This window comes from Myodes glareolus, chromosome 7 (assembly GCF_982192425.1).
Source record: "Myodes glareolus chromosome 7, mMyoGla1.1, whole genome shotgun sequence".
Classification (NCBI taxonomy): domain Eukaryota; kingdom Metazoa; phylum Chordata; class Mammalia; order Rodentia; family Cricetidae; genus Myodes; species Myodes glareolus.
The window spans coordinates 14,474,314-14,492,286 of NC_142032.1; the positions used below are offsets into that span (position 1 = coordinate 14,474,314).

General features: G+C 48.1%; 1 protein-coding gene across 5 annotated transcripts in view; it reads left to right on the top strand.

The window, feature by feature from the left end:
* Sh3pxd2a (SH3 and PX domains 2A) overlaps window positions 1-17,973 on the top strand; it is a 209,655-nt gene that overhangs the window by 35,224 nt on the left and 156,458 nt on the right. For 4 of the 5 annotated variants that reach the window (XM_087907827.1, XM_087907825.1, XM_087907829.1 and 1 more), the window contains exon 2: window positions 8,612-8,692. In XM_087907827.1, the coding sequence (XP_087763953.1) occupies window positions 8,612-8,692 (81 nt within the window). Of the gene's footprint in view, window positions 1-8,611; window positions 8,693-17,035; window positions 17,095-17,973 lie in introns of those variants that run through there. The other variant, XM_087907828.1, reaches the window with a different exon arrangement.

The following is a 17,973-nucleotide window of genomic DNA, read 5'->3' on the forward strand; positions in this document are numbered from 1 at the left end:
GAAACCCTGTCTCGAAAAATAGGGGGAAAAACAAACCAAAAAACAACAATAAAAAAACCCAACCAAACAAACAAACAAAAAAAGAAAGAAAGTAGAAGTGGACCTGGGGTAAGAAAGGACCAATGAGATGGAGGGGTCAGAAGGGAGGGTAGAGGATGTGGGGGCACACACCTAATGAATACTGTCTTTAAAATGTCTTTATGAAATACAATACCATGTACACATGAATATACACAATAAAACTTTAAAATAATAGCAACTGAACAATTATAAAAGAGGGCTGGCAAGCTGACTCAGTAGGTGAAGGCATTTGCACCAAGTCTGATGACCTGAGTTCAGTCCCTGGGTCCTGGGAGGAGAGACCTGACTCTCTCGTTTGTTCTCCGATTTCCACGTGTGCATTCTGGCATGCAAGCTTCGGCATGCGCACATCTACCCAACCCCCTGCATCAAACAAACGAACAGTTGCTTAAAGAATATAGCTAAACCTGAGAAAGAGGACAGAGCGTTCCTCTAGAGGGATTGGCCTATTTAAACTCCGTCACTGGCTGTGGGTCCGACCTCAGCAAATCATACCTTTTTGATACCCATCTTTGGGAGCTGGGGGTGTTAACACTGTCCGTGGAGGATATTGTAAAGATAGACCAATAATCAGAATAAAGTCCCTAGCAGTGTCTGGAGCTCAGTAGGCACTCAGCAAACAGGAGTGGCTGTTGTTCTCCAGACAAGAGCAGTGTTTGCAGAGTGGCTGCCGTGTCTCTGGCTCTGGGGGACTTGAAGGCTAGAGCTTTGCTGGGGGATGCTCCCTTTCATGTTCCTCAGGGTTTGTGGACCCAGGGAGTGCCCAGCTTCTGTGTGCATTTCCCTTCCAGGAAACATGGAGAAAAGAGCAAGAACAAAGCCTCTAGCCTCGTAGCGTCTCTCAGCAGCCAGCACTACACTTGTCCCTGTGCAATGAAGTCAAGTTTTGCCCTTCTCATTTTCAGGACGTAAAATCATTATGTTTATACACAAAATTTGTGTGTGTGTGTGTGTGTGTGTGTGTGACTTGAAAATAGAAGTAACTGCCTAGGAGAAGAGGGACTTAAGAGGAGGATGGGAAGACTTGGGAGCGGGAGTATATTCAGTATACGGGTGTGAAAAGTTTTTCAAGTAAATATATATTTTTAAAGTCTTTATTCAGAACTGGAGATGTAACTCAGTGATTGAAGTTGCATGTGCAAGGGTCAATTCACAGCACTGCCAGAGTAAATAATGAATGACTGAATGATTGAAAAGCTCTCTTTTTCCCCCAGAAATGGGTTCAGTTCCCTGTTCTGCAGTGGTCCTGTGGGCTGTGGAGCAGCAGGTAGATGTGGGGTTCTGCAGGATTCACTGGGACACTTCTGTCGAGAACATGGACCAGGGTGCTAGGGGCTGGGAAGGGGCTATCAGCTGGTCACTCAAATCGTCACTGTCACCTAGAACGAATACCCCCACCCGGAGGAGGCATTGGGATTTTATCAGGGCCACCTGTGCGGGTGCTCAGTGTTTTTAGACTAAGCTGAAAACTTTAAGGCCAGGGCTATGGCTCACTTGATAGTATGCTCATATAACATGCAGGAAGCCCTGAGTTTGATTCCCACAGTTACTTAAACTGAGTGTCACTGCACTAAGACTTGTAGTCTTAGCACCCAGGAAGTGGAGGCAAGAGGCTCGGAAACTTAAAGTCATCTTTGCCTCTTGTGAGTTTGAGGCCATATGGATTACCAGACCCCATTCCCATCCCATCCAGCGCCCCTTCCCCAAAATTGAACCAAGGGATCATGAGCTGTTAAATATGATTTTACTGGCAAGGCTTTGGATTGGCAGAGACCCTCGTACTGAGTCAGAAGGATTTGTGTTCTGTCCCCTGCCCATTAAGAGTTTGGGTCTGGGGCTGGAGAGCTTTCTCCAGTGGCCTCTGACCACTCCTTGTTGTTTGGAATTTTTCTTTCCTTGAATGAACCAGCCATTATCTCAGGACCTGGAGAGGGCAAGGCAGCTTGTGCTAATGGGGATCCTGGGGAGGGGGTGGACTCGCCCATGTTAAACAGATTACCGCAACATGTGCCAGGCTCTGGATTGTACTGTGCCAACATTAGCAAACAAGGGTGGATATGATAGCCTGCTGAGGGTGGACCTCAGGCTTTGAGCACTCCAAGATATGACAGGCTCGTGGGGCTAATGGGTCCTGGGTCTCTGGAACAGTGTGAATAAGGGCCTCTAACATCAGGACCATCGCTGCCACCTGAGAGCCACGGAAGACAATTATCAGCCCATTGTTTGGCAGAGCCACTTAACAGTAGCCCTGAGGCCCTCTACCCATGGGTGGCTTGAATCTAGCTGACCTGGAGATTTACATGCCACTCTCTTCCCAACCCCCGAGTCAGATCTAAGTATGTGGGGGCATTTAGAATGGAAAGGAAGGGCTTAATGTTATTTTAGATGGGCAACAGCTTCTTGACAAAGAGCTTGGTGTGGGACCTTCTTCAACAAGAAGTTAGTACAATAACTATGGGCCAAATGGGGACCCTTTTATTGGTTTCTGGATTGTGTTCATTCCGGCTTCTAGGGCCATAATCTTGAACCCAATTAACCAAAAATGATAGGCCTCTCTCCATCCACAGACTATAGAAGATTTGAAGTGATCCCGTGACTTCCCAGGCCCTAGAAATCAGCCCACTCTGAGAGCAAAGTACCCCTTTGTTGTGTGGCTACAGCCCCAAGGCAGAACTTACAATTTAAGGACTATAGTGTAGATTAGATGTCTCCCTAGTTGGCCCCTTGACTGGGCAACCTTTGGGTGGTGAATACAGCTTGCCCAACGATGTGCCCAATGAAGTGCCCAACAATGTGCCTATTCCTAGCCATCTGATTCCAGAGCCATATGTGAACAGGTGGGGAAATGTTCAGTGGGGTTTCCATCTGGCCTGGGTCCAGGTTGGCTGGGCAGGGGGCCAGGGAAAATAAGGCCTTCCTCAGTAAATTGCAGCCACGGTGTGTACCACATAGGGGATGGCTCCCTCCACAATCCCTAACTCCTTGCTTCTTGTCCTTCTTTCTGTGACAAAGGCAGCAACAGCATTACTGACTAACCCCGAGCCAGTCTAGGGCCTTGGAGGAATGGTTGGGCCACATCTTTCCAGTCGCTCATTGAGTTCAACCCAAATCCCATCCTGGATGCCCCTCCTTGGGCTGAGCTTCATTCTTGGTTCTCTGGAGCTGACCCAAAAGTGATTTGCATCAGGGTCATGCAAGTTTACTGACCCACGGGGAAGTTCAGAGGATCTTGGTTCATAGCGGACAGCAGAGCCCACCGGACAGCCAAGGTCAGAAGGCTGGGATATGGTCAGGCCATGTGGTGTCTTGATTAAGCAGATAGCTTGACCTCAGAATGGGAAGTTGAGCGATGAGGTGCTGTGTCCCTGCCACAGGCTCTCTCCTTTAATGTGAGCTGCAGGGGAAAATGATACTCTGGCTAGTTCACAGGGAGCCAGGCATGGTCACTGGTCTCTAAGGAGGTTTCCTGGTTGCCTGCCATCTGCCTGAAGCGACTAGAGCCCTTGAAATGGAATCCGTGCATTTTTAAAATCCAGAAGGAAGGGATACGCCACACAGGAAACGTAAGGCCACGTAACTGTGTTTGGAAGCACGGTGTTTAATTGCCAACCCTTTCTTGAAGTCCAGCTACTGGGTAATGTTATCTGGCAGCTTCTGAAACCAGAGGGGCTTTATCTGTGCGGGTAAACAGAGCTGGCTTTCTCCAGTGACCTCTGCCCTCTCCCCCTCTGACACCTGCTCTTTCCCTGTCGTTTATCTCTAAAGCAGGACCAGCCCGGAGGTCTTCAAGAAGCTCTGGTGTTGGGATGAGTGGCTAGGGTGAGGCTGGAATGCTGCACCTCTGTCGCTCATCTGGAGTGATAATCTAGGCTACGGCAGGGAAGAAATCCAGGCAGATAGCAAGCATCTTGTCAAGAAGAGAGGACGTGTCTGGAGTTCGTCTTCAGATCTCTGGTCGCATCTATCGGAGGGTGGTGACTAATTCCAAGGCTGGGGACCTCTGGCCTGTCGCAGCATTTGGGAAATACCTGGGGGTGGGAGTGTCGGGAGTCTCCCAGCTAATGTAGTGGGTACTATGAGTGAGATCCAGCCGGTGCTGACTCCAGAATTCTCTTCTTACTTGCCAAGCCACTACCTTGAGATAAATGCGGCCTCTTAACATGTGCAATTCAGGCACCAACTACCAGGCCTGCCTGCATCTTCCAGCAGCCAGGCCTCAGTGTATCCTTCCAGCTGCCAAGCCCGAGTCTATGATTTATTCTCCCTGGGAGGTGAAAGGGAAGCCACTAATTACCACACAGGAAGGAGCACAGGTGTTAAGCCCCAGTTAAGTCCTTCCTCAGCTCTGCTTCACAGGCCCAGGAGAATGGTGGACTTTAATGACTTGGAGACAGGCTCACCTGGTTCTGTCTCCTCTGGTGGGCGTGGCTACATCTTCTCCCTGTCTAGGGACCTGCAGCAAGGAGATGTTCAGGTGAAAGAGGGGAGGGAGCAGTAGGGTGCCTTTGACCCTCCTGAAACCCCAACTCCTCTTGCACAGTAGCCGGGAGTTGCAAGGCCTGAGGGTTGGCCCGCTTTTGCTGCCTCCCTGAACCCTGATGTGTCTGATTCCCCAAGTTCTGTCTCTGGTTGGTCCTGGGCTCTCAGTGTGCCTTTGACTCTTCCTTGTTCCTCTAGGGCAGTGGTTCTCAACCTTCCCAGTGCTGTGGTGACCCCCCCAACCATAAAATTATTTTGTTGCTACTTCCTAACTGAAATTTTGCTGCTGTTATGAATTGTAATGTAAATATCTTTTGGGGTCATGAGCCACAGGCTGAGAACCACTGCTTTAGGCCCACCCCTTCCCTCCACAAAGGTGTCTAGACTTTTCCAGTCATTTGAATGAAGCTTTCAAAGATTGTTTTGTTTTGTTGTTGTTTGTTTTTTGTAGGTTTTGTGTGTGTATGTGTGTGTGTGTGTGTGTGTGTGTGTGTGTATGGTTTTTCAAGACAGGGTTTCTTTGTAGCTTTGGAGCCTGTCTTGGAACTCGCTCTTGTAAACCAGGCTGGCCTCGAACTCAACTGCCTCTGCCTCCCGAGTGCTGTGATTAAAGGCCTGTGCCACCACTGCCCGGCAAAGATGTTTAATTCTTACCAAGTTATTTGTTTTAAATGCCCACAGACCTAAATTTACCTATAGAGAAATAGGCCTGTGACTGCTGAATGAATGTTCTCTCCGAGATTAAAATTTAATTACCGTTGTAGCAATAGAAAGAGGAGGGACCTTTAGATAGGCCACAGCCTTCCGGAATGGATTTATGCCCTTGTCATGGAGCTGGGTTCATGGTAAAAAGGATGAGTTTAGTTGCATTTCCTCTCTCACCCCTCCCTCTCATGCCTAGAACTACTCTCCACAGCTGCCAGCACCATGCTCTTGGACTTCCCAGCCTTGAGAACCAAATCAATGTCTAGCGTTTATAATCTGCCCTGCCTTGATTTCTCAGAAAATTAGGAAACAACCTTCCTCAAGACCCAGTAATACCACTTTTGGGTATATATCCAAAGGATGCTCAATCGTGCCACAAGGACATGTGCTCAACTATGTTCATAGCAACTTTGTTTGTCATAGCCAGAACCTAGAAACAACCTAAATGCCCTTACCGAAGAATGGATAAGGAGAATGTGGTACATTTACACAGTGGAGTACTACACAGCAGAAAAAAAATGACATCTTGAATTTTGCAGGCAAATGGATGGAGCTAGAAAACATTATTTTGAATGAGGTAACCCAGACACAGAAAGACAATTATCATATGTACTCACTCATAAGTGGTTTTTAAACATAAAACAAAGAAAGCCAGCCCACAAATCACAATCCCAGAGAAGTTAGACAACAATGAGGACCCTAAGAGAGACATACACAGATCTAATCTACATGGAAAGTAGAAAAAGACAAGATCTACTGAGTAAATTGGGAGCATGGGGACCTTGGGAGAGGGTTGAAGGAAGGAGGGGAGCAGAGAAAAATGTAGAGCTCAATAAAAATCAATAAAAAAATAATTTGCCCTGCTTCAGGCAACAGCAGAAAACTAAATCTCCGGTGTGCTGAAGAGATGGGGAAAGGACTCAGACTTGGTCCAAGCCTTCTGCTGTGAATTTTATTAGCTGTGTGCCTTTACTATTAGCATCCCTGAGCCTCGCCCTCCTCCTACACCATATAGGGATAATCACTGAGAAGAATAAGTGAGCCGATACGTGTAAATTCTTTATGTCATATTGACATATAGTAACTTAGTTACCTAAACACAAGCTATCATTTAGTTGTCTAAAGATTTTGTAATAATTATTGTATAAGATACGTGTTTGCATACAGAATAAACCGAAGCATATGCACATACACCTGTCTGCCTATGTGTCGGTCCGTATATTTATTTATGTTTATTTTTCCCTCAGACAGGGTCTTATGTAGCTCAGGCTGACCTTGAACTCTTGATTACCCTTCCTCCACCTCTCAAATACTAGAATTATCAGTACCCACCATTGTGCCTGGCTTTAAAAAGAATTACTATTTTCACTGCTGAGACCGGAGCCCAAGGCCTCAAATATGCTGGACAAATGTGTAGCCACTGTACCCAACTCATATTTAGTACAATAAGCCAGTAGTTTATTCTGAGCTCATATGGGCAGGGCTGGCCTTTTATTTAATGTTTTTCCTTACTAGGACTTCTGCTCATCAATGCTCCATCTCTGGGTGGTGACATTTCTCCTAATTTCTGACTTTATGCGCTCTCCTTGGTTATCTTTCATGACCAAGACACCTTAGAAAAGAAAACATTTAATTGGGCATATGATTTCAGAGAGTTAAGAGTCTGCGATGGTAGAACAGAGCACTGGGAAGGCAGCCGGAGCAGCTGCTGAGAGATCACATCTCGATCCACAACCACAAGGCAGCAAGTGAGACCCACAACTGAGAATAGAGTGATCTGAACCCTCAAAGACTGCCTCAGTGACGCACCCCCTCCACCCCTCCAGCCGGGATCATGCCTCCTCATCTTCCCAAACAGTTCTGCCAACTGAGGACCAAAGCAATCAAATATATGAGCCTATGGGGGCCATCCTCATTCATACCAGCACACTGACTGCCATAGCACGGAACGGGTGAGAAACAGGATTCAGAGAGTGTAGCCTTGACTGAGTTACCAAGCACCAGGCCTCCTCTGCATGGCTGTGTGCAAGTTCTGGTATCCCCAGCTGTGGAGTTGGACCAGTCTGACTGCTTCTCTCTGTTGAAGTTCCTGCTCCATTTAGTCCAGGCCCTGGCTTCTCTGACAGGGAGATTTCCACTAGGAGAGCCCCACAGACCTATGGTGTCTGAGTCGTACACCAGTGGCCTCAAACCTGAATGTCTACAGCTCTGGAGTGATTCTGATGGATATTCAGATGTGGGAGCCCTTGTGCCTCTCCAGAGGTCATTCCCTTGTGTCCCCCGTGCCAGGGGAGGTCAGCAGAATAGCCCCATGGTATGTGTGTGCAGTCTCTGGGCCTCTGGCCGGGTGTGGAACTGGAACAAGCCACACTGAGTGGACAAAGCGCTTTCTCCTCTCCCCCAGAAACCTCCTGAACCAGGTAGCCTTTCGTGGTGGCCTGAAGCTGCAGCCCTGTGTAGCTTCCCAGGCATCAGCCTGAACTTGGTGTGCTTGCTCTGTGAGGCGCCCAAGGAGAAACTTCCGTGTGCTCCATTCTACCTCCTCTGTGAAGTCAATACTTGTGCCAAACTCGTCGGCTTTCTTGGTCAGTGTCTGTGTACTTTCTCTGCGGAGGGCGGTAAGCCTCTTGTCAGGAGGCTGAGTAGAGTCACACATCTCTGAAATGTTAATCTTCTCCAGAAGCTTCCAGGGGGAGTGCTGGACTGTGTGGAGTAGCCTGGCTAAGTCTGCCCTTGGGGGGTTTTGAAATATGAGGATCATGGACCTGCAATTTGGGAAGAGCCCTCTTAAAAATTTCATTCACTCTGAAGTTTGAGGACCAGTGGAAATCAGCTATTTAAAAAAAAAGGGGGTGGTGGTGGTGACGCACGCCTTTAATTCGAACACTTGGGAGGCAGAGGCAGGTGGATCTCTGTGAGTTCGAGGCCAACCTGGTCTACAGAGCAAATTCCAGGACAGACTCTAAACCTACAGAGAAACCCTATCTCAAAAAACCAAACCAAACAAACAAACACATAAATAATTTTTAAAAATGTAATGGCCTTAATTTTATGTTTATTACCTACGACACATATTAACAAAATGATACTTAAACCTTCTACAAAGAGAATCTTGATTTTCATTTTTGTGAATGCTTCTTCAGGTATTTGGAGAGAGAGAGAGAGAGTATTAACATACATTGTAGCTATCGTCCACATGGTCCTTGACAGTGAGCCAGGCTCTGGTGACAGATGAGATAAAGAATGGTCTTGGCTGTGGCCCTCCTACTGCAACATTAAACAACGCCTGACCCCCCTTAGACCCCAGTCTCGCTCACCCGCTCACCCACTCTTCCTTCTCCTGCAGGTATACATTATCAACGTGACCTGGTCCGACTCCACCTCCCAGACTATCTACCGGAGGTACAGCAAGTTCTTTGACCTGCAGGTGAGTTGACCAGAGCCAAATGCTGGCCCGAGCCCCTAATGGGATCCTGTCTTTCATGTCCACATTCCCCTGGAGAGCCCTGAGAAGAGCTAAGGGTCAGAATCCAACCTGGCACCGAGGAGCAGATGAGGGAATCTCCACAGAGCCGCCAGACTTGTTGCTGTCCTGACTGCTGCATGCAGACATTCAGTCTTTGTCCTTTTCCATGATGGTCCTTCACAGTCATGCTCTGTCATTCTCCCTTGGCCCTGGGGTGGAAACCATGGGGAGGCCAGAAGGCTGTTGTGGGTCCTCTGGCCGAGCAGACTTCTCTGTAAACATCCATGAAGAGACACAAACCACTGATCATTGCTAGTAAAGAAAAACAAACACACAGAGGAGACCAAAACAAAATAAGCAATTTATAGAACTGCACGCTGGGCATACCACCGGGTCTGCCTGGTTACCCAAACAAGGTACTTGCCACCCAGTTCGTTCGTGTGGATGGTGTGTGTCTCTAATCCATACAGGCATGTTCCTTCAGCAAGAGAGTAATACATAGTCAAGTCACACACTATAATAAAACACAGCCCTCTGATGTGGGCTGATTCGTTTTAGGGTCTTTGGGTGACAAGTGACTATTTTATGGTCACACTGGCTTAGACAAGAATATACGAGAAGCTCATGCAATTGACCAGATGGCGAGGAGGACACAGGGGCAATGAGGCTTCCGCAAAGCCCAGACTAGGCTCAGCTCTTTCTGTTTTGTCTCTGCTGAAGAACTTAGCTGTCAATAGCTCTTGAATTTCATATCATATCAACACCATAGACACTGACTGTCTCCCTGTTCCAAATTGATAAATCCCAAGAAAGACTTTGATTGACTTTTATTGTATCTTCTCTGGTACCAATCAGAATGCCCAGAGGTAGAGCGTATTAGAGCATAGACATGAACCCTAGCAGGGTGGGAGTGGAATGTCACCGTTGTGTGTCACTGTGAACGGGCAGCTCCCTTCCTCTGTCTGGAAGGGACACCTGAGATGCTCAGATTCTTCCTTAGGATGTGAGCGTAATTTAGACCCACACGTGAAGAAGAGAAATTTGTGCCTAGCCTTCGCAGCCAGCAGCCGGTACTTCCCTTTGGACCCTTAGCAGTAGACCATCTTGGAGAGGTGGATGCAGGCTTATCTGTTTGTGCATTGATACCTGCTTTTATCTCATGATCCTTATCTCTCCATTTATGAGACAAACTTTTAAAAAAAAAACCACATTCCCAGGTTATGGGTCCTTAGGGTTCAACGGTATGGGATTGGCTGTGTCACTGTGTGTGGGAGTGGGCGCCCTCACGACTCCTGCCGTCTGCCTCATCTCCTCTCAATCCTGTTCAGTCTCCTTGGTCTCTCCAGGATAAACTGGTGGGATTTACCCACACCCCATCAATGGGTGCAGTGTGTGGGGACAGGAAATGATAATGCAGTTGGGCCGAGTGTGGACCCTGAAAGAGCCCATTGATGAATTGGAAGGAGTCTAGAAGCCTGGGGAAACTTCCAAATCAGAATTTCTATTCTGGTCTTACCCCCTCCCAAGTTATAGTCTCTCACAAGAAAGGAATGCCGCCCCCCACCCACCCCCACCCTGCTCGAGGACTCTCTTCCTCCTATCACTATGAGAAGGGATGCAAGCTTGGAGTAGCTCTGTGATGTGCTGGCCCTGGTCCTGGAATGACTGTCCTTGCGGCCAGGCTTGTCTGTGCGGCTCATCCTCTAGCCCCGTGTGTACATCCATACGCTCAGTTAGTTTCAGATCAAAGGTATTTATTTATTTGTGGTGGGCATGTGTCTGCCACATGTAGAGGGTAGAGGACATCTTGAGGGAGTTAGTTTTCTCTGTCCGTTATGTGGGTCCCAGGGATTGAGCTCCAGTCCTCGGGCTCAGCAGCAAGCATCTTCACCTGCTGAGCCATCCCTCTGACCCCACAGACACTTTCGAGCCAGGCATGGTAGCACATATCTCTAATCTCAGCCCTTGGAAGATAATGCAGGGGGATAAGGAATTTAAGGCCATCCTCAGCTACGTGGCTAGAGGGCAGCCTGGGCCACTTGAGACTGTGTCTTTAGAAAAAAAGGAAAACATTAATTTTTGGTTTCCACCCTGAACATGCACAGATTCTTTCCTTTGTCAGTATTCCCTAATCAGTACAGTGTAGCAGTTACTTGCATAGGATGAGCTCTGAGGCATTCTTTTTCATCTTTGTGCCATTAATTCCTTCCCTTGTTTTCATGACTTTCACATTTATTGGGGTTGCTGGTCTGACAAGATGACTTCGCAGGTAAAGGCTTGCTACTATGCCCAGCAACTGTCAACTGAGCATGCCCATTGGAACAGCTGCCCCAACGCTCCTCCGAAAGCCAGGTTAGACTCCAGGGACGAAGTCAAGAGCATCTTAGATGTTGAGGTGGAAACGGGAAAGGCAAGGGCGTTTTCTTCTAAGGATAACTTCCTGCTCAACTCTCCGTGAGCTGGAGAGGAACCCACAGGGAGCTGAGCAGGGTATGGACTCAATGGCCACGTTTGTATGCTTGGTTATAAAGGGTGAGCTTGAAGATGTAGTCAAGTTAGGCAGGAGGCAGGCGAGGGACCACAAATGCCCCTTTAAAGTCATCTTTTCATTTGACATGTCTCCCCTAGTGCCACCAAAGGACAGGAAGGCTCCCAGGCCCTGGCTCCATTGGGGGCTGTTTCACAACCTGGCCTGCCAGGCACTGGGGTGCTGTAATTTCTCTGCAAACATTGGCTCATGTGCTGTTGGCCCCTGAGAGGGACCCCTGGCAGTGAGTGCAACTGGGTCAATATTTGGTCAGAGCCAGGAAGAGCCCTTGAGCTTTCCCCGCACCCTTGGAAGACAGTCAAGAGAGCTGCCTGGGTCTACTTATTTGCTCTAAGAGCTAAAACAGTTTCGAAGAGCTTTTATCCCTCTTCCTTATTCATCTGTCCTGCCTTTTCCACCCGCACACCCGGCACAGAGCTGCTCTCAGTTTCCAGCTCTTGAATAGCCTGGTTAGTGATGGGTGCACAAAGTTATAACCCCCAAATCATTAATATTCAGCTATGGAATAATGTGCTGGGGGCTGTTGTGATATTATTTATGGAGATTCATGAATCATTGCGTTTTTAGAGTTAGAGTCCTTTCTCTTCTGTGTGTGTATATGTGTGTGTGCGTGCATGCATGCGTGTGTGTATGTGTGTGCATGTGTAGTGTATGCAGGTGCATGCACCTGTGTTCAGGTATGCAGAGGAAGACATTGGGTGTAAGATGTCCTGTCCTATCACTTTCTACATTATTCCTCCGAGATGAATCTTTCACTTAGCCTAGAGCTGGGTTGATAGCCTGTCTCTGCTCCTCCTGCCCCAGCTCTGGGGTGGCAGATGCGCGCAGCCATGCTCAACTTTTTCCACGAGTTTTTGGATTCAAACTTAGGTCCTCACACTTGTTCAATAAACACTGTTGCCCACTGGGCCATTTCTGCACTGCAACCTCTAGAACTATAGGAATTTTTATTCTAAGGCTTTTACTTTTTAGGTTAAAAAAAAACCTGTTAATTTTTCTATTTATGAGAAATTTTGTGTGTTGTGTTTTGTATGTATGTATGTATGAATGCCCATGTGTGTGCAGGCCAGATGTTGACATTGAGTGTCTTCTTCAATCCCTTTTCACCTTATTTATTGTGAGGCAAGGTCTCTAACTGAATCTTGATCTTAACAATTCTGCTAGATTGGTTGGCCAGTGAGCCCTAGGAGAACTCCGAGCTTAGGTGAGAGACAGCAGGGTAAAAGCCTGGGGAGATGGTTGCTGAGGGGCGTGTGTAGTGTGTGTATGATGTGTGTGGTATGGTTTTTGTTTATGGTGTGTGTGATATGGGTGGTGTTTATGTGTGTAGTGTGTGGATGTGTGTTGTGTCTATGGTGTATGTGATATGTGTGTTGTATGTATGTGTGTGGTGTGTGTATGTGTGTGGTGTGTGTGATATGTGTGGTGTGTGGACGTGTTGTATGTGGATGTTGGTGTGTGTGATATGTGTGGTGTGCGTGTGTATGTGTGTGGTGTGTATGGTATGTGCAATATGTGTGGTGTGTGTGTCCCGCGCTACCATCTCGCCCGCAAGAACGACGCAGGACACTTAGGATCCTTCTGCAGAAAAGCTTTAATGCATCTTGAGAGAGAGAGCATAAGCTTACAAAGCGGAGACCCAGAATGAGGGGAACCCAGCCCTTATAAAGGAAACAGTCCTTGCTTCTGACGTGTCAGTCTTGGATTGGTCCGCTGCCCCTTATCCCAGATGATGCCTCGGAAGTAGGCAGGGACGCAGCAGTAGAAAGTTACCAAGCACGTGCGCTGGGATTAAAGGCGTGTGCTACAACACCTTGAACTCACAGAGATCTGCCTGTCTCTGCCTCCCAGGCATTGGGACCAAAGGCGTGTACTACCACACCTTGAGGTCACAGAGGTCAATCTGCCTCTGCCTCCCAGGCATCGGGACTAAAGGCGTGTACCACCACACCTTGAGGTCACAGAGGTCAATCTCTACCTTTGTCCCTTGAAGCAATGGAGAATGTGGTTGCGGCCCTCCACAGTGTGTGTATGTGTGTGGTGTGTATAGTATGTGTGATATGTGGGGGGTGTGTGATGTGTGGTGTGTATGTGTGTGGTGTGTATGGTGTGTATGATATGTGAGGTGTGAGTGTGTGGTGTGTGTAGATGGTATATGTGGTGTATGTATGGTGTGTGTGGTATATGTGGTGTGTGTATGTGTGTGTGTGTGTGTGTGTGTGTGTGTGTGTGTGTGTGTGTGTGTAGGTCAGAGGACAACATGTGGAGGTCAGTTCTCCCCTACTGTGGATTCCAAGTTCTAACTCTGATTAGGCTGGGCCTGGTGTCTGTTGAGACATCTCACCCACTGATATATAACTACTTTTGAAAGATCTAGAAGGATGTACTCCAGATTGGCAACGATTATCTCTGGGTGGGTTTTAGGGGCATTAATGGAAGAGAGGCTTAGTCAAAGGGGGGACTTTAAGCAGAGTAGTAATTAAGGAGAAATCTGGGGAGAGGTGGGAAATAAAAAAAAATGTCCCTTGTAGTTGTTACAATAACAGAAAACAACAGGTTTGAGAAAATATATCAAGACTGCATCTAGTACGAGTAAGAAAATGAAAATAATAATTTAAGTTGCATTACCTCATTTTTCCTGGACCATCATTCTATATCATTCCTGTGGAATGTAACTACTTAGATCTCATTATAACTAACCTCAGGGGCCTATCAAAATTACCTTGTCAAACTGGAATCTTATATTCAGATATTACTTAAAACCGTGAGCCGAGCATTGGAAGAGGAAGCCTGTTGGCAACGGTGCTCTGGTCCTGATGAAGTGGTAGTGAGTCGGTAGGGGGTACAGTGGTTAGGGTGAGCGGCATCCAGGACTGAGATGGCTCGGTTCCAAAAGCCAAGCTCAGAAAGCCTTTCTGATTATTTACCCTCTGATGAGTTCTTGTAACCTCTCTGGGCCCTATTTTCTTCTCCTAAAATGAAGTCATTATAAAGACCTGTTTCCTAGGATAATAGAAAAAATGAAATGACAGACTCCATGTAGAGGAAGTCTTTAGAAGAGCCAGTGTAAAGGTCTAGAGAGGGAGGCAGAAATATCTCTTGAGTTCGGCCTTCGAAAACTTAACTCCGGGAGGAAATTGCCAGGGATCCCCAACCCAGCTGGGGATGCGGGCTTCTTCCTGTGCCTTTAAGATGGCTTTCACTTTTGCCAGATAATGTGGTCTGCTCTTATGCTGGAGAGGCACTGCGTGTGTGCGTGTGTATGGAAAGGATTTCCTAGAGAAATACTCTCATCTCCAAAGTCTTAATTACAAACCCACTTCCTCCCAGCCACACTGTTAGGAAAATACTGTTGTTGTTGTTGTTGTTGTTTTAAAGTAGTTATTGGTCCACAGCTTTCCCTTACTCTTGGAGAGAGGCATCTTGTTCGCAGTGGAGCATGGGGACTGGGAGAGGCTCTCCAAAGACTTCACTGGTTCCTGACAATTCCCTTCCACTGGGAATTGGCTGCAGTTTCCTGTGCCTCTGGAGCCCTAAGTGAACTCTAGCCTATCTCTTTCCTCTGGCAAGTCCTACCTGAGGGACAGTGTGTCAGGGCAGAGGGATGGCTGTGGAGGGGTGGGAGGAGAGGTCCCTGGAGGTTGGCTCAGCGGGGAGAGCTTGCCACTCAGTTTTCCCCTTTGAGTTACTTGTGGTCTGCTGGAGGTTATGAAAAAAAGCTGAGTGCCCCAGCCCCACCCCAGGCACATGAGGTTTGTAGCTCTCTGTGTCTGTAGGAACACCCTTATACAGGTGGGGCTTCTCCGGTCTGGGGGGCTCAGAACCTGACTTGGAACACACGGAAAGGGTGTGGCCAGAGAGGACAGTGTCAGAGCGGATTCTTACGCATCTGTGAGAAAGGGAAACAGGACTAGAAGCTGGCTGAGGCCTGAGAGCCACGTTTAGAATGCTGTTCTCGGGAGAATTTTCTAGCTAAGCCGAGTCTCTGGGTGTTTAGAACCTGTTGGAGCCTCTGAGGCAGCCCAGAGTTGTGCGGCTGTCCCTGTACCTAGGTGTCTCCATAGCAACCAGTGCTCTCCTCTTTGAGGGACTGTGCACACTGGATCCAGGTACCCACCTCTCATGTGCAGGAGTTCAACCATCTCCTGTTCCTATCAGATGTCAGGTCCAATTGGATCGCCCCTCCAGAGTGCCCTGGGAAATCCAAACCCATTTCTGCCCTTTGTTGCTTCCTTGGCTCTTCCTTGGGGTCAGGGTGGAATTATTACCTCATGCTCAGGAAGTTCTTTCTGAGACAGAAAAATCATAACAGAAATTACAGTGTCTTTCATTTTCCAATATCAGCATGGACTGCTCATTGCTTTTAAATGTCTAGGGAAAGTGTGAGTGAGGACACTCGGGGAGGGGTGCTATCTACACCCCAAATCCTTCAGGACTGCTGAGACCATATCCCAGTTGGAGAAATTATCTGCGTGTGACTGCCATGCTATAAAAGTTACATACTTTTCATAAAACTGGTATTAACCATGGTCACTAAGGAACGGGTAGAATGTGTTTTGTAGTTAGAAGCCTTTAGAGGTGAAGGGAGGGTGATATGTAGCTGGCGCTCGAGTTACCTTGTTCTAACATGCCCACAATAGACAACATTCATTGATCACACAATCTCTCCCACCAGGTCTGTGACAGACATTGTTAATTGATCAGGTGCCATATGCATCTCAGAATCTCTAAAAGAACAAAATGAGGTCTCTTCAGGGTGACAGAGGACCTTTGAGGTGAAACTAATAGCCACCTCTGATCCTTCTCCTTATCCTTATTTGATAAATAAGGAAAGTGGAGCCCATGGCTAATTTTGGACTTGTCATCTGGAACCTGGGAGGGTGGATCAGTCTTTAAGAGCTTGCCCTGCAAGCATAGGGGCCAATGTTCTGGTACCTGGAAGTCCACATAAATACCAGTTAGTGTAGCTGCTCGCCTGCAGTTCCAGCCTTGAAAAGCAGAGAAAGGATCTCCAGAGCAAGCTGGCTAGCAGGAGTAGCCGTATCAGCAAGCTCTGAGTTTGAGAGACCCTGCCTCATTAGATAAGATGGAAAAGCTATTAGGGGCAATTACCAACATCAACCGCAAGGGTCCACGGGTACACTTATCCACACATATCTGTGCCTACCCGTGATGTATACACACATGGGAAAAATAATAAAGGAAACAGATAAGCCTCCTCCAAATCATGGCACCAATAAGACTTGTGGTGCCCCAGCTTGTGGTTCATTCCAGTTGGGGTGGTTCTAATTTTGGGGGAGGAGGGCAGGAGCCCCGATGCCTCACCGTCACTGCTGAGGTGGCTGCCAGCAGACAGTGGGAGCCCATTCCCTTGACTGTGCCGAGAGCAGGACTCTTGCTAGCTTCTAGAAAGGTCTGAAGCAGTCTCTCTCAGGCTCCACTGCTGCCTGGCGCTCGGCCTGTATCACCTCCCTCTTATTGAATAACAAACCCAGCTCCACCAGCAACCATGTCTGTCTGAGTCAGCGCACACCACCTGTGCCTGCCTGGAGCTGCACACCTTGTTTTTTTGGTGTAAGGTATCATGCTGGGGTGTGTTTGGGTGTCCTGTCAGGGAGTCCTTGGAATGCAGTTGCCGCCCCGTGCACCTCCCTCCTCGGTTCCAGTCTGAAAGGCTTGGCCTAGAAAATTCAGTTTGTCTTCACCCAGCCCCATCCACCTTGTTTGGAGGAAGTGGGTGAAGAAATACATAAGTTGGCCGTGCACCCCTCCAAGCTGGAGGATGAAGGGAAGGAAGCTCTTTGGTGGTGGTCAGGTGAGTGCGTGCGTGCGTGTGTGTGTGTGTGTGTGTGTGTGTGTGTGTGTGTGTGTGTGTATGAGTGCACGTACATGAATTCTTAAGTTTCATCTGTGATCACTTCACTCCTTTCCTGCCAGAGGGCATTTCATATTTCCCCTGGTACCTCCTGAGGAGTGCCAGTTAAGTGCCTGGCACTCTGATACTGAGGGCTCCGGGGGAAGAGGCGGGCTGACGGCACTGGCTTGAATGGGAACCGTCTGCTAGTGGCAGGATCCAAAAATGGCAGAGGAGTGTTACCCTGGTGGGGCTCCTCTGTAGACCTCCTACACGGGCATGTGTGCTGGGGTGTCTCAGCTGTGCAGGCTGCTCCCTATTGAAGGCCCAGAGGTCTCAACATTCTGTGCTTCCCAGCATGATGGCAACAGTTGGCTCGACGTTCCTGGAACTATGCATATGGGACAGCTAGGGTATGGGATGGCAGCTTGAGTTGTGGGCCTTGCTAGGGGACAAAAGATTGACTTGTCTTTCTGGGAGAGGTGAACCTTATCACCTCCATCCCTCATCGACCAGCCATGGGGCCGAGCCTCAGCAGCTAGGTGATTTTAATTTCTGCAGTCCCTGGATCCAAGGGATGCTTGTTCAAGTGGGACCGTAAAGGAGTAACTGAAGAACTGAGCTGCTTCTGTTAGAGCTCGCATTGAGCTGGGGAAAGGAAAAGGGATTTCAGCCCCCCAGAGACCCCCTACTGTTGGATGACATCTCAATGTCCAAGGGCATGTGCAATTCCTGATGCCACATCCCTGATGTCCATAGTGGGGTGATAGAAACCCAGACAGTGTCAGGCAGATTTCCCTGTGTTTGGGCCTCTTCCCCGTTTCTTACTGATGACTGACT